Genomic DNA, 17,731 nt, shown 5'->3' on the forward strand with positions numbered 1-17,731 from the left:
TTTTGCTGCAAGAGAGTGATAAGTGAATACAAATACAATGTATCAGTAAACGTCCATGATGGTTTATATAGAACAGCAGTTGTTTTCAGCCCAACTCCTCTTATTTGGAATCGAATGGGTGAGTTAATTTCTTTTGCTTGTTTTTCAATCATAAATGTAAAAGCCATATAGTAAAATAACTTTTTCTCCATGGTTATACAGAACTTCAAAATGAGAAGAGCTGATCACTTGACTAGAGAGCAAAAGAAGAAAGAAGCCGAAAACATGTTGGGTGTTCAAAGACCATTGTGTATCAGGGGTCAAACATATGAACCTGATACAACAATATTTTCATGGATAATCTACCCAACATTTTTGGTGAACCCGAAGCTTGATCGTGTTGTACTAGAGGGAACAATCAAGAGTCCTGTCATTGTATGGCATTGTTATTATTGGACTGTATGTTAAATCTTGGTTAGAAATACAAAAGACAAGTACTCTATGTTGTTGTAAATGTGGTTTTATGTATATTATATTGTAATGGTAAATTGGAATTTATATTTACTTAATATTTTTTTGATAAAGATGTTTGCCTAGAGTAAATTTATAGTTATTTTTATAAAGAATTTTTCTTAGATTATATTTGTAGTGAATGTTAATATTTTTTAATTTGGATAATTAATATTTTTTTCTTAATTAGGCACAAATTCAAAAAATATTAAAATATGAGTATATGAGTAATGATGGAAAGTCAAAAATAATAATTTTTTTATCTTCAATTTAGTACCTTGTATAATTATTTATATAAGATAATCTGATTTAACAAATATTTTTCTTTAAATTATTGTATATAAAAATTTTGACACGTTTAACACGTTTTTGACACGTTTAACACGTTTTTAACACGTTTGACACGTTTAACACGTTTTTCACGTCCTTGACACGTTTAACACGTTTTTGACACATTTAACACGTTTTTCACGTCCTTAACATGTTTAACACGTCTTTGACACGTTTAACATGATTTTCACGTTTTTAACACGTTTAACACGTTTTTGACACGTTTAACACGTTTTTGACACGTTTAACACGTTTTTGACACGTTTAACACATTTTTGACACGTTTAACACGTTTTTGACACGTTTAACACGTTTTGACACATTTAACAGTTTTTCACGTCCTTGACACGTTTAACACGTTTTTGACACATTTAACATGTTTTCACGTCCTTGACATGTTTAACACGTCTTTGACACGTTAAACACGTTTTTGACACATTTAACATGATTTTCACGTTTTTAACACGTTTAACACGTTTTTGACATGTTTAACACGTTTTTGACATGTTTAACACGTTTTTGACACGTTTCACACGTTTTGACACATTTAACACGTTATTCACGTCCTTGACACGTTTTTCACGTCCTTAACACGTCTAACACGTCATTGACACGTTAAACAGGTTTTTGACATATTTAACATGATTTTGCACGTTTTGACACTTTTAACAAGTTTTTCATATATTTAACACGTTTTTGACACGTTTTGACACGTTTTCACGTTTTTGACACGTTTTCACGTTTTTGACACATTTAACACGTTTTTTCGTTTTTGACACATTTAACACATTTTCATGTTTTTGACACATTTAACACATTTTTTACGTTTTTGACACGTATATCACATTTTTGACACGTTTAATACGTTTTTCACGTTTTGGCACGTTTATCAAATATTTCACATGTTTGGAACGTTTAACACGTTTTTGAAACGTTTTCATGTTTTTTACATTTTGGCACATTTTGGCACGTTTTGGCACGTTTAACAAGTTTTTCACATATTTAACATGTTTTGACACGTTTATCACGTTTTCACGTTTTTGACATATCTAACACGGTTTTTTACGTTTTTGACACATTTAACACATTTGTTTACGTTTTTGACACATTAAACACATTTTTTTTACGTTTTTGACATATTTACCTCATTTTGACACGTTTAACACGTTTTCACGTTTTTGACCATTAAACACATTTTTTTACGTTTTTGACACGTTTAACACATTTTCACGTTTTTGACACATTTACCTCATTTTTGACACGTTTTTCACGTTTTGGCACGTTTAACAAGTTTTTCACATATTTGGAACGTTTAACACGTTTTTGACAAGTTTTCTTGTTTTTAACACGTTTAAAACGTTTTTAACACATTAAACCTGTTTAACACGTTGTTGACACGTTTCACTTGTTTTTTTTTGTTTTTGAAACGTTTGACACATTTTTAACACATTTAACACGTTTTGGCACGTTTAACAAGTTTTTTACTTATTTGGCATGTTTAACACATTTTTAATATGTTTAACACGTTTATACATTTTTGACATGTTTAACACGTTTTAAACCTATCAAAACGTTTGAGAAACATGTTAAATCTATTAAAAATGTCAAAAACGTGTTAAATGAGCCAAAAACGTGTAAGAAACGTGAAAACCGTGCAAAAACGTTTAAAATGTGTAAAACGTGCCAAAAATGTGAAAAACGTGTAAAAAACAAGTGAAAATGTGAAAAACGTGTTAAACGTGTGAAAACGTGAAAAAAATGAAAAACGTGTTAAACGTGTCAAAAATATGTAAAACGTGTTAGACATGCCAAAAATGTGTTTAACGTGCCAAAAATGTGAAAACATGTTAAACGTGTGAAAAACGTGTTAAATGTGAAAAACGTGTGAAAATGTGTTAAACGTAAAAAAAACGTGTGAAAATGTGAAAAACGGGTAAAAAACGTGTTAAAACGTGTGAAAACGTGTGTAAACGTGAAAACGTATGAAAACGTGTTAAAACATGTGAAAATGTGTGAAAAACGTGTGATAAACGTGTGAAAAATGTGTTAAACGTGCCAAAACGTGAAAAACGTATTAAACGTGTTACAAATGTATAAAATGTGTGAAAAATGTGTTAGACATGCCAAAAATGTGTTTAACGTCCAAAAACGTGAAAAATATTTTAACGTGTGAAAAACGTGTTAAATGTGAAAAACGTGTGAAAAACGTGTTAAATGTGTCAAAACGTGAAAAACGTGTTAAACGTGTCAAAAATGTGTAAAACGTGTTAGACATGCCAAAAAACGTGTTAAACGTGTGAAAAACGGGAAAAACATGTTAAACGTGTGAAAAACGTATTAAACATGTTAAAAATGTGCCAAAAATGTGAAAAATGTGTTAAACTTGTTATAATGTGTGAAAACGTGAAAAATGTGTGAAAAACGTGTTAAACTTGTTAAAACATGAAAAACGTGTGAAAAACTTGAAAAACGTGAAAAACGTGTTAAACTTGTTAAAACGTGTGAAAAACGTGAAAACCGTGTGAAAACCGTGTAAAACGTGTAAAAACGTGAAAAACGTGTTAAAACGTTTGAAAAACGTGTGAAAACGTGTGAAAAACATGAAAAACGTGTTAAACGTGCCAAAACGTAAAAAACATGTTAAACGTGTCAAAAATGTGTAAAACGTGTGAAAACGTGTTAGACATGCTAAAAATGTGTTTAACGTGCCAAAAACGTGAAAAACATGTTTAACGTGTGAAAAACGCGTTAAATGTGAAAAACGTATTAAACGTGAAAAACGTGTGAAAACGTGTTAAATGTGCCAAAACGTGAAAAAACGTGTTAAACGTTTTAAAAATGTGTAAAACGTGTTAGACATGCCAAAAACATGTTAAACGTGTAAAAACGTGAAAAATATGTTAAACGTGTGAGAAACGTATTAAACATGTTAAAAACGTGCCAAAAACGTAAAAAAAAAACATGTTAAACTTGTTAAAATGTGAAAAACATGTTTAACGTATTAAAAATGTCAAAAACATGTTAAGCATACCAAAAATGTGAAAAACATGTTAAACGTGTGAAAGTGTGTTTTAAGTGTGTAAATGTGTTAAACATGTCAAAAACGTGTTAAACATGTCAAAAACGTATTAAACGTGCCAAAAACGTGAAAACATATTTTAAAAGTTAATATTTTGAACCGATATTTTATTTTACAAACATAAGAATTAGAATTGAATTACAATTCTATCATTTTCCCAAACATAAGAATTGGAATAAAATTACAATTCTATAATTTTTCCAAACATAAGAACTGAATTGTAATTCAATGCCAATTCTCATGGAATTGGAATTAGAACTCCGATGCCAATTCCAATTCCAATTCTCCCTCATTAAACCCACCCTAATATTTATTATAATTTCCCTCTTATTTTTTCATTTCTTTCTTCAACGTTCTCTCTTCTGGGTCTTCTCCTCATTCTCTCTAAACTCTCAAACTCTAAACGACGAAGATGGAACTCCAACGACGAACAGAACAACACATAATGACAAAGACAACCATGATCGATCGTGGCAATGGACTCTTTGTTGCTCATTTCGGACACAACGACACAACCATAAGCACGATGGAGACAGTTACTGGTATACTTATGTTCCGTTCTGAAATACATTGTTTGTTGTTTGTATAATTTTGATAGCATGACATAGTTGTTTGTTTTGTTTATGTACAGTACTTTGTTAAATCTTGAATTTTCAACTCTTTATTGTTGAATCTCTCTATCCGAAGTTAGTCCCTCAAATTATGTTGTGCCAACATTTCCTACATCTCCACATATAACATTCTTTTGTTTCTTTTGTATGAATAATGTATAGCAATTACCAACCTAGACATTGATTTTGAAGCTGATATAATTATGAGATTGTCAATTGTAGTGAACAATATTTTTGTGAGCAAACAATAGTTGTAGAAAGTGTTATATTCAAAATAAAGTGTGTATAAGTTGTTTGAAACTTTGTTTTTATTACATTTTATATAATCTTCACTTTGCTTCCAAAAGTATCAACCAAACTCATTGTTCAATAAAAATTAATTGTAAACATATTCAAGGGAAATTGCAAAGAATTAAGAAACTAGTAGATCTTAGTCGTGTCGCGATCGTCCCGCCTCTTCGCCTTCCACGCGGTCGTGTGACGCGGTCGTGCCGCTTCTTTACCTTCCATGCAGTCGCGTGACGGGATTGTGCCGCCTATTCTCCTTCCAAGCATTGCGAGATGCGACCAACCATCGCGAGACGCGACCATACCATCGCGACCAACCATTGCGACGTCTTACTATAACGCGACCACATCCAACTTCTCTGCCTTTGAATCCATCCGCATCTAATCTCATCATCATCATCATCTGCATTCAACACCAAATTCATCCGCATCCAATCTCGAATCTGTTCAATTAAACACAAAAACATTAAAACAAATATAATGTTCGACGTTCGCCGTTGTGTTGCCCGATGTTCGACGTTGTGTTCATTCGTTTTTTGTCGTTGTGTTCCCCCGTCATTCGACGTTGTGTTCTCCCGTCGTGTTCATCCGACGTTGTGTTCTCCCATCGTGTTCATCCGTCGTTGTGTTCGCCGTTGTGTTTGTCGTTCGTCCACTAGTAGAAAAGTAATAATCACCGAGAGCTTTTAGTTGCTTTTGGAAATAAATATTTCACCGAGAGAATTCATTCGCTCTCGCTGACATTAAATAAATTGTCGAGGGCATTGTATAGTTCTCGCTGAAAAGTATTATTTCAGAGAACTTTTGTTTTCTACTCTCGGTGAGAACTTAATTAAAATATTTTCCGAGGGATCCTGAACCGCCCTCGTAGATATGTTTTATTTAACCTAACGCTACATTCCTTTCTTCCTTTTTTTTTCTGCTCTCTCACTTCGATCCGGCGCCGATCCATCCGTCGAACTTCAACCGCGAATTTCAATCACGAACTGTCCGAATCCGAATTTGTCGCCGTCCATTCTATCGCCTTCTCGATTCCAAACTGTTTCCTCTTTGATTTCAAGAAATTCCATAATCATGAACTGAATCTGCAGGGCCGCCTTCTAGCCTGGTAGACTCCGATTCCGTCGCCTTCTATTTGAAATCCCTATTGTGAAATCTCTATTGTGAAATCCCTATTACAGATTAGCTCAAGATCCGACATTTGAAGAGTAACTAGTTGTTCGTCGCTGGAAGAATTTGATTTTATAATTCGCCGGAAACGCATCACAACATCTTCAATATATAGGCACTCGTTGTAAATTGCTATTTTGTTTGATTTGAAGAACTGCTAGTTTGTTTGATTTGAAGAACTGCTAGTTTGTTTGATTTATGCCAGGTTAATACCAAATTAGATAAAATTAGATAGGATTCGAATTCGTTTAAAGATTTGAAATTTGGATTTTTATATATGTTAGAGCATTTTGCTTGGTTCAATTAGTTGATGTTATATATTAATTATTGTATGAGCCTTTTGATTTCTATATATTTTCACTAATTGTTGTTATATATATGTTAGACAATTATATATATTGATAATAATGTGAACTGTCATGTGTTAGTTGATGTCAATTAGTTGAATTACTAAGACCTTGCACTAAAAAAATACACAACTCGTCCATAAGACTTGAAACAGTTAAATTTAAAAAAATAGATAAATTTTGAACTACATTAATCATATAAATATTATTATCACTTTAAGTGATGAGATATTATTTTTTATAAATTAATTTAAAATATTTATTGAAGAAAATGATATGGATCTGAGAATAATCAAGTTAATTAAGAAAAAAAATGTAAATAACACTAAATTTACTTGGAAACACGAGATGGAAAAACCACGGGCAAAGGAATAAATTTTTCACTATGTTAAAATAGAAAATTACAACTTAAAGAGGGAAGAATAATAATAAATATTAGGTGTGTTAATAAAACTCTAATTAAGACCAAATTTTTTTGAGAACGCTGGTTTTGGCTTCTCCTTTAGAGTGCGACTAATCTACACAGGTTAAGCACATAAAGACTTAACCATTTAACTAAGCGTAAAACTTGTTGCCTGACGGGTTCAAACCTAGGACCCTAAAGAGGATGGGGATATCCACCTTTTATTGTCATTAGACTAGAAGAGGGAATCTAAGACCATATATTTATAGGTCACATAACTAGGCTCAATATCAAATAGTTATGATTTTATTTTATTTTATTGCACCGCGAGTCTAGACCCAGACCCCGGTCAAAATCCATACGGGTCACCATAATCTAACAATCTCCACATTTACACGGATCCAGTATGTCAAAAGAAAAATTGATCTTCAAAATATAGACAACCATAATAGTCTCCACCTCTTCCAAAAGCAATGGTGGGCTTAATCAACAACCAGATCAACTAAGTTTGAGCAATGCTCAAACTTAGTAATGGGGACGTCTTCATCAACATATAATCAGGATTATTAACAATATTAATAATGTTCACATCAATATTAATATGGGCAATAACATCATTTACAAAATGATATCGTATATCAATGTGATTTGTCAGAAAAATATCATTTTGACTATCACAAATGATTGTCGTATTTTGTAAATCCTTCTTGAATCCCTTGAATATACCTTTCAGTCAAATACCAGTTTTACAAGCTTCTGTAATGGTCATGTATTTACCTTGATAGTAGACAATGCGACTGCACTCTATAGAGTAATTACTTTCCAACTAATCGCAAAATCGCCAATACAGAAAACAAAACTTGTAAGCAATCTTCTTCTGTCAATATCGCCATCATAATTAGAGTTGACATAACCGATAACTCCATCTCTAGTCCTACCAAATTGTAGGTGAACGTCCGTTGAACTTCTTAAATAATGTAAGATCCACTAAACTACTCTTCAATACTCTTTACCTGAATTTATCATATATATGCTAACTACATTTACTAAATATGTCAAATCCAATCGAGTACAAACCATTGCATACATAAGTGAACCAATTGCAATGAATTCTAGAACTTGTAACAAATATTCGATATCCTCATATGACTAAGGTGACATAGTTATAAAGAGTTTAAAGTGAGTTGTTAATGGAAAACTCATCAGACTAACATAAAAAAAGGTTGAACAGATAAAGGACTTTGAAGTAGATGAAACTATCAAAATCACTTCTTTTGAAGTCATAAGTGGTCATAAAAGAGTCGAAACCTTTAACCACTACCTTGGAAATTTTTTAAACCATAAATGAATTTATCCAAATAACAAATTCAGTCATCTTCTCTTGAGACTGTAAATCCTTTATGTTGTTGCATATAAATGTTTTCATTTAAAACTCCGTGTAGAAACACGGTCTTCACATTTAGATGCTCAAGCTCCAAAATATGCATCGCACGATGTCAACTAATGCTTGGATTAAAAAATGTTTCACAACTAGAGAAAATACGTTAGTAAAATCAATCTCCGAAATTTGACTATAATTTTCTTCATCGAGTCTTTGAGGAGGTTTAATTTCAGATATAGGCTTATATGTAGTAATATGATAGTGTGGTTCAAATGGTGAAGTATTTGACAACTCTGGTGTAGTTGACGAAAGTGTTGTAGATTCAGATTCTGATATGCTCTCAAACTACACCTACTTGCTGAATTTATCTCGAAAAGTGTTAAATTTTTGCTCAATATGAGCACAAGAAGATATAAGAGGTGTAATATGTAACATAAGTGTCTCATCAAATATAACATTTTGATTAAATATAAACTTTTTGGTTTCGGGACACCATAACTTATACCCATTTACACCGGACTTATAACCGATAAAAATACACTTCATAGATCGAGCCTCCAATTTTTTCTTCATCAAAATGAGCATACGTAGAACAACCAAGAAATCTTAAATGAGGATAACTAGAAGGAATACTATAACATACTTCTTGCGGAGTCTATTTATTAATCGTAGTCGACAGTGAATGGTTGATGAGGAAATATGATAAAACTGCATCTTCTTCCTAGAACGACTTTGATAAATTAGCATTAAGGAGCATACAATGCACCTTATCCATTAAAGTCTTATTCATCTTCTCTACCACAACATTATATTATGAATTTTTAGACACTTTGTGGTGCCTCATTATTTTTTTAGTCATGCATAGAGTATTAAACTCTTCAGAATATAACTCCAAACCATTATCAATACGCAACTATTTTATTGGTTTTCATGTCTATTTCTCAATCATAGTCTTTCACTCCTAAAATTTAGAGAACACGACACTCTTTTACTTAAAGAAGAAAACCCAAACTTTTTTAGAGAACTCATCGATAATCGTCAGCATATAATAAACACCTCCCGTAGAAGGTACTTTAGATGTCCCCCATAAATTAGAGTGAATATAATTAAGTGGTCTTTAGTGTTGTGGATTTTTTTATAAACCCAACTCTTTTATGTTTATCAAGAATGCAATGCTCATAAAACTTCAATTTACTAATACTCTACCCATCAAGAAGTCATCTCTTTCTCAACTCGTTCATGTCTTTCTCACTCATATGATCAAGTTGCATATGCCACAACTTTGTGACATCATCATCAGATAACGAGGAGGTAGCAACAACAATGTCGTCTACAACTGTGGAGTCTTTAAGAACATATATCATGTCATGTTTTCTTTACCTTTCATCACAATAAATACACATCTACTAACCTTCATAACTCCACATTATATAATGTACTTGTACCCTTTTAAATTGAGGGTACTAATAGAAATAAGATTTATCTTCAAATTAGAAGCATGTCTCACATCATCAAGTGTTCGAACAACTCCATCAAACATCTTGATTTTTATTGTTCACATACCCATGACCTTACATGATTAATTATTTCTTATCAATACAACATCTTTGGAAACGGTAGCATATGTTGATAACTTGTCCCGATTGTGACACATATGATAAGTACAACCAGAATCGAGTATCCAATCATCTTGCAACATTGGATCGCAAACAGAATCCATGAGAAATTCATTGTCTTCGGCATCAACAATATTGGTTTTGCCGCAATTTTCTATCTAATTTTTAGTCAGAATGTCATCCTCTTTCTTAACTTTATTTTGTAGCTTTCAACACTCATATTTTATATGGCCTCCTTTTGTAGTAATTGAAAATCTTCTAAGGTTTTCTTGACTTTGATTTATCTCTTTATTCACTTTTTGAACCACTTTCTTGTGTTCTCCCTCCAACAATAAGACCCTCTACTAGACCATAAGAATAACCAACAAGATGTTTCATTTTCTCCTTAGACAATAATGCATCATAACATCATTGGTTGTGAGAATATCACGACTAAATAGTAAAATCACAAAACATGATATACGATGGAGGCAAAAAACACAACATAATCAAGACTAAATCTTCATCGTCATACTTGACCTCTAAGATCTCCAAATCAACAATAATTTTTTAAATGTTGATAAATGCTCTTGTAAATACTTACCAGGCATATGATGAAAATATAAACTATGTTTTAGATAAAACTTATTAGTAAGACTTTTCATCAAACATAGTTATTCTAGTTTCAATCATTACCCAACAACACTCGTCTCCTTCAAGATCGGCCCTGAGGTAAGACAACTTATGTAGATGCATAGGCCCCCACCTTTATAGGGCCCACATTTTTTAATATGTAATAGTATTATTAATTATATAATCTTATTTTCTCCTTTCATATTAAATATATATATATATAACATTTTTATTTCCTTTTTAATCTTACTTTCCATATTATAATATATTAACCATTTATATCTCATTTATATTATTAAAATTTAAAAATAAAAATTATTTACTATTTTAGGGGCACAAAATTTAAATTTTCATTGGACTGGGTCTGTCGTGCCCATGTCATTACTTTTAAAAATATCTTAGTGCCATTTAATTTATAAAATTTCGATAATTTAAATTTCCATTATTTTCTTATAAAAAAGGAGTCTATGGAGATTAACCACGACTTTGACATAAAATAACTTCGAGTTATATTTCTATACAGTTTTACATTACCAATTCATTAGAATTTTTTAAATCCCTAACTATTAATTTTTTCCTTTCTTAGTCATATTTGCTAATTTTGAATATATTATTTTATGTATGATGATGAAACTAATTTTAAATGAAGTCGAGTGAAATAATCATCTATTCCATCCTTTCGTAGAAAATTCAAACGAAGATAACTCATTGGGGAATTTGATGAAATATCCCAAAAATAATAGTGGAAATTAATTTTATATACTCTCAAATAAAAAATTATTTCCTTCTCATCTTTCTCTTCTTCTCTTCTCTTCTCTTCTACTATCTTCTTTCTCTCTTCTTCTCCCTCAACAATGGTGAGTTCCCTTCCGACGACACGTCTATCCCAAGCAAAGAAATGTCTTCTTCTACCTCCCCTCCCGACGTCTGATATCCTTCCGACGACTATGTAGCATTTACGCTAGATCTTAAACAAACACCGACGACTGTACCATCCCGCTAGATCTCCAATAAACGCTGAATTAATGGGTAAGTTAGATATTGCTTTATTTTAGCTGAAACACTTGTTATAAATCAATTGAGATTGCAAAATACATCTTGTGCTTGCGCAAATACAATTTGCGCCTGCGAAAATTGCATTTGCATGTGTTGGGTTCTTGTTGTTGAGCAAAAAATGAGGTAAAATGTTATTGTCCTTTGTGTTTTGTAATATAAAGTATCATTTTTCTTCTTTATTTGGACAGACAGACTAAATAATAGTGAGTTTGTGAAAATTGCATTTACGCCTGCGCAAATTGCATCTTGCGCACTTTGAATCGGTGCAAACTGTCGTTTGCGCACTTTGTTGCTCTTTGTTTTAGTTAGTATAAAGTTGTGACATTGTTCTCTATCCATATGTTTTCAATTTCCTTACAGAAATGTGTTTTGGCAAAGGGAGAAACCTTATGTTGTGAATTATATAGTTCATTTCTTTTAAAGGTGAAAGAGAAGCTAAAAATTTCATCAAGCCTTTAAATTTGGAATGGACAAGGGAAAGATTTTATTCCTTTTATGGAATGAAAACATAAAACAATAGATGCCTTTTATGACAGTGATTTAAATGCTAAAGAAGAAAATTTTATGATATTGGTTTCTTGTCATGTGTTTGGACATATTGAATCTTCTCTAGAGGCTGCAACTTCGACCCTAGGTGATGCTTCTCTAGGGAAATAAAAAGCTTCATCCAATATGCTCCGTCTTAACCAAACCCTTCAAGGATGGTTCATGTGGACAGGCCAGCAGGGGGAGCAACATATAGACTAACAACTACTTATTGTTGCTCTTAAACCACCTTTCTTAATGCTCTGGTTCCTGAATGTGTGAATATTCATATTTATTGTGAACTTATATTTGATGTTTAATTGTCTTAGACATTTTCATAACATGTTATGTGAAATTTGGCAATTATTCGGGGTACCCGAGACACATGTATTATAGAGTGTGGATGCATTTATTTATTTTACTTAAATATATTTTGTTGAAGTACAAATTTATCAAAAATGAGATATTAATCTTATTTTAATTTAAAGACAGAAGAATGCAATTTTATAAATAAGAGTGTAGAATGTCAAGTGTGGCAGTTCTTAAACCTGATAACCATCTACAAACTAAAAGGAAATTATAAGAGGAGGGAAATGAGGAGACCACATAATAATTAATACATAAATCCTAAATATTGTTGCTTGAATCATTCTCCAACTGATGAGCATTCCTAGAAGAGGAAGAATGGTTGTTAAACTGCTCGCTAGCAAGAAAGACTGAATGCATTTGCTGAGGATGATAAAGCGGTTTTCCCAATTGAGCAACATCTTCAACAAAACGTTCTTGAAGCTCGTGTGTCTAACATAATCGTTGTTTTGAGGAAAGACTATTATTAGGGTTGTTGTTGTTGTTACCACCATTCATGGATTCGTCCATCATCATTCAAACTCGCTATTATTTAGTCTGTCTGTCCAAACAAAGAAGAAAAAAATGATACTTTATCTTATAAAACACAAAGGATAATAATATTTTACCTCATTTTTTGCTCAACAACAAGAACCCAACACATGCAAATGCAATTTGCGCGGGCGCAAGATGCATTTTGCGATCCCAATTGATTAATAACAAGTGTTTCAGCTAAAATAAAGCAATATCTAACTTACCCATTTATTCAACATTTATTGGAGATCTAGCGGGATAGTACACTCGTCGGTGTTTGTTGAAGATCTAGCGTAGATGCTACAGAGTCGTCGGGGATATTAGACGTTGAGAGGGAGATAGAAGAAGGCGAGAGAAAGATGAGAGGAAAAGAGAAGAAGAAAATGAATGAAATTTTTATTTGAGAATATAAAGGTAAAAGTTTGACAAAAGGTTAATTTTACAAAAGTTAATTCCCTATTGTATTTTGGAATAACCTTGAGGGATATTTCATCAAATTTCCAAACTCATCCAATACTTGTAAAACTATTATTTAAAATACCATATTTCTCTACTAAATTTGCCTAGAGATTTAAAAGAAATAATCACTTGCAAGTTAGTCGGCAACCACTGTTCCACTAGTTTTTTTTAAATGTATTTATATATATATATATATATATATATATATATATATATATATATAATTAATATTTTAATTTAATGATTTATTTTTAAATAATAATTAATAAAAAAAAAAACTTAAATTGTGAATGGATAATAATTATGTTTTTAATAAAATTAATAATTCTAAGATATATAAATAGTTTTTAAAATCAATGATCAATTCAAATAATTATTTTATTTTAAAAACATTTATTTATATAATTTCATTTCTAATCTATTTAATTTAAAATGACTACTAAAATATTTACTAAATAAATACGATATTAAACCACAAAATTAAGAATGATATAGAATAAAATATTTGGAGATAAAAATTTATTTTGAAATTTTATAATAAAATTAATAATTTTAAATTAGATATAGAATAAAATAATTTTTAATATAATAAGATTATATATAAATATTTCATTAGATATTATAAAATAAACATATTATAAATAAATAAATTGTTATTTAAAAATATTTTATATAAATATACATTAATTTTAAGATTTATAAATAAATTATATATATTAAATTTATTAATCTCATTTAATAAATTAAAATTATATTTATAAGTACTAAAATTTTATCACTCTGATTACTATTTTTCTTATTCATTTTCTTTATGGCAAATGAGATGTTGTATAATTTAAAATTCTTTTAAATTTTTTTGTAAGGAGTTTTTTGAATTTATTTTAATTTTATAGTACTGTGGAGATCTTTTATAATGATTTATAACCATTTTTTCTATTTTAACCATTTTTTTTTATATATATAAGGTGTAATTTGTATATGGTCAAATATTATTATTTAACTTAAATGGGTTAAGGCAATTTAAGTAGCAAATCGTACGAGGCAATCTTTCTGTCTGTTCAGATTTTTCCCTCCACTACTTCACTCGAAGAAATCTCAATTCTTTCGCAATCTCTCCGATCGATCATGCCGATAGAAATGCCGAGAGGACTTCCGTTTTCGGTAGATACATGGACACCGTCTTCAAAGAAGAAGAGGCATCATTTCCTGACTCATGCACACAAAGACCATTCTCAAGGAATCGCAACCCATTCCGCATTTCCCATTTATTCAACCCACCTCACCAAAACCCTTGTGCTTCAATATTCTCCACGGGTTTCTTTCTTTCTTTCTCTTTCGCTTCAATCTCTCTGTTCGTTGGACTCATATTCTTCTTATGGCAGCTTGATGACTCCTTGTTTGCCCCTATAGATGACTCGGATGGAGCTTTCCGTGTCACCGCTTTTGATGCCTTCTTCATATTGTAGACTCGGATGGATGCAACTCATATTGTCCTGGTATTTTCTTCTATTGTGTCTTGAATTAGTCAAATTTCTATTTTCAATTTTACAAGATCTACCAATTAGCTAAAGCAAAAAAATGCCTTCTTCATTCATCAATTTTAGACTTTATGTAGGTTGATTATAAGCTTTGAATTGGTAAATAGACTTTATTGACAGATGATCTTTTTTCGCACTTTGCAAATCATGAACTTTAGGAGCAGTTATGTTCTTGTTTGAGGGAAGTTTTGGTAACATTCTCCACACCGGAGATTGTAGACTCACACCGGAATGTTTGCAAAACATGCCTGAGAAGTATATAGGTAGGAAAGACAAAGAGCCCAAGTGTAGACTTGATTATGTTTTCCTGGATTGCACATTCGGAAGGTCTTCAATGAAGATGCCCAGCAAACACTCAGCTATTCTTCCCACCACCATGTCATTTTCATGTCACCTTCCTGAAATTCCTCCTATGCCAAATGGAAAAAATAGGATATGGTTTCATATTTCTTTATCCATTTCTTGGGTAAAGTATCCCAACTATATTTGAAAATGGATTAGTTCATAATATCTATGCATAAAGTTAAGTGGAGAAAAAGTGTATTCCATATAGAAGCACTTTTTGAATAACAAGAATATCATCTTCTGAAGGATATCTACTCTCTTTGATCACTCCATATAGAGTCACCAGCCTTGTTCAGTGCAAAATAGTAGAATTTGGATTATTCCCAAAACTTGGAGATCCAACTACCCCTTAAATCAAGATGCTTCAACCTCTTAAATCAAGACCCTTACTACTTTAGCTATCCTGGATAGGTGCTCTTTGGCCTTTACTCCTAAGATCTTGTTGGTTTGAAGCTTTTGATATATTATCATTTTCATTTTTGTTGGCCTCTACTCACCCTGGTTAGTTGAGTGACAATAAACTTGGACCAAGAGATTTTCTATCCAAAATGTCTCATGTTCGATTCTTATTAAAAATACCAAATTAAAGTAGGAGGTAATGGTGGGGAGTTGTTCTGCTACTATCCTCCAGGAATATTCGAGGTGCGAGAAAGCTAGCCCTGATACCCTTATCACAATTATTTTTTTGCTGGCCTCTGTGTATTCCTCCTTTATTGTTTAGTAGGTCCAATTTGTACTATGAATTATCTGTATGAAAATTGTATCTTGATGAGTTGACTTACAAACTGACTTCATTAGTTTATTGGCTTGCAATAGGTTATTAGATGCATATGGAATCATCCTGATGCTAAGGTGGTGTATTTAGCATGTGACCTTCTAGGTCAAGAAGAGGTACTTGTGGAAGTTTGTAAAACATTTGGCTCAAAAATATTTATTCAAGAGGCAAACACTCCGGAAAGCTTCAGCGCTCTGATGCTTACAAGCCCTCAAATAATAACTATGGAATCAACATCCAGATTTCGAATGCTTAATGCTTTTCCCAATTTACCTGAAAGGGCAAAAGCAAAGGTTGCAGAGGCTAAATATAATTTCCAGCCTGAACCTTTAATAATACGTCCATCAGCTCAATGGTATGTGTGTGATGATGAGCTTTCAGAACTTGAAAGACAAATAAAACAAAGGTCAAATGGACCACTAAAAGATCAATTTGACTTTTGGCATGTATGTTATTCTATGCATTCCTCAAGAGAAGAGCTGGAGTGGGCTTTGCAACTTCTTGCACCACAGTGGGTTGTATCAACAACTCCTAACTGTAGAGCTATGGAGTTAGATTATGTCAAAAGACGGTGTTTTGACATGAAATTAGCACATAATAGTCATATATGGAAGCTTCTAGACATAGATGTTGAGGTTCCTACAAATTCAGCCGCATCAATTGAAAATTCAAGCCATACATCTGGTCTAGATGATTCTAGTCAAGTAAAGGCAGAAGAAACAGTAAGAAGAAAACTTACTCCTCAAAAGCTACAGATTAAATTGTCTCCCCAAAGCAAAAGTTCACCTATCACATTATTTGGAAGAGCAAGGATTGGAATTGAAAATGTTTCTCATATGCACGAGGCAAGGGTATCCCTCATTAGTGTTTCTTCCCAAGTTGAACAAAAAGTTACCTTATCTGAAGAGAATAGACCTAAAATTAGAAACAAAGATGAATCAATTGATATACGGTTGGTTGTTGATGAAATGCGATGCAAAAACCCGGTGGAAGCAGAGATAGATGAAATTTCACCAGATAAAGATGGAATAGCTATGAATGTTGCTTCAACCGAATGCTTTGGTAAAAGCTTTAGAAATTTATACAGGTCAATGAATGTTCCGGTGCCTCAACCTCTTCCCTCATTGGTGGAGCTTATGAATACTTGTAAGCGTGCAAAAAGGAGTTTATAGTTATCATTTGCTTTTATCTTCCAATTTATCCTATGATGTTAGTTATAGATAATTGAGCTTCATCTCTACATTGTGCTGCTGAATAACTAGAGTTTGGTTTCAAAATGTAATAGACTTATTTGGCATGAGGTGAAATTGGGGTGGGATTGATTCTTATGTATACATATAATATTAATTGTATGTTACTACTTTGAGCACAAAAAAAAGGTCATATATAAATTTATATGCAATGTTTTCTAATGCCCTAAATTATTTGTTCATGTTAGTGACAGATAAAACCTATCTTAGATCTAGCATGAGTAGTGAAACAGCAAACTTAAGTCAATCTTTACTCAAATTCACTCTCTATTACTAATATGGCTATATACATTCATGGGCAAATGCATGCTTACAAATTAATTAGAAGAATTGTTACATTTAATAGATTATTTCCTCCTTGGTTGTTTTTGAATCATTAATCAAATAATTTTTAGTTGGCTCTTGTAGAACCAAAGAATGAATAGCAACTTCATTGTTTCTTTTACAATCTATTTGTTACTATCTTTGCCTATCAGATAATTGGGAAATTATACTTATCCTTACCATTGTCGCAATCCTAAGAATGTAGAATCATACCTACTGCAATAATTAATGGCACTAATCACATTGATTACGAA

At 31.8% G+C, this 17,731-nt stretch overlaps 1 protein-coding gene across 1 annotated transcript; it reads left to right on the forward strand.

Annotated features, from left to right (window-relative positions):
• Nucleotides 1-58: 58 nt before the first annotated feature.
• On the forward strand, nt 59-17,235 carry LOC124934770. The gene is made up of 3 exons (XM_047475276.1): nt 59-118; nt 202-438; nt 15,945-17,235. Exons 1-3 carry the CDS (start codon nt 59-61, stop codon nt 17,073-17,075), a joined length of 1,428 nt encoding a protein of 475 aa, XP_047331232.1. The 3' UTR covers nt 17,076-17,235.
• The last annotated feature ends 496 nt before the right edge of the window (nt 17,236-17,731 follow it).

This window comes from Impatiens glandulifera, chromosome 4, assembly GCF_907164915.1.
Source record: "Impatiens glandulifera chromosome 4, dImpGla2.1, whole genome shotgun sequence".
In the NCBI taxonomy this organism is placed as follows: Eukaryota; Viridiplantae; Streptophyta; class Magnoliopsida; order Ericales; family Balsaminaceae; genus Impatiens; species Impatiens glandulifera.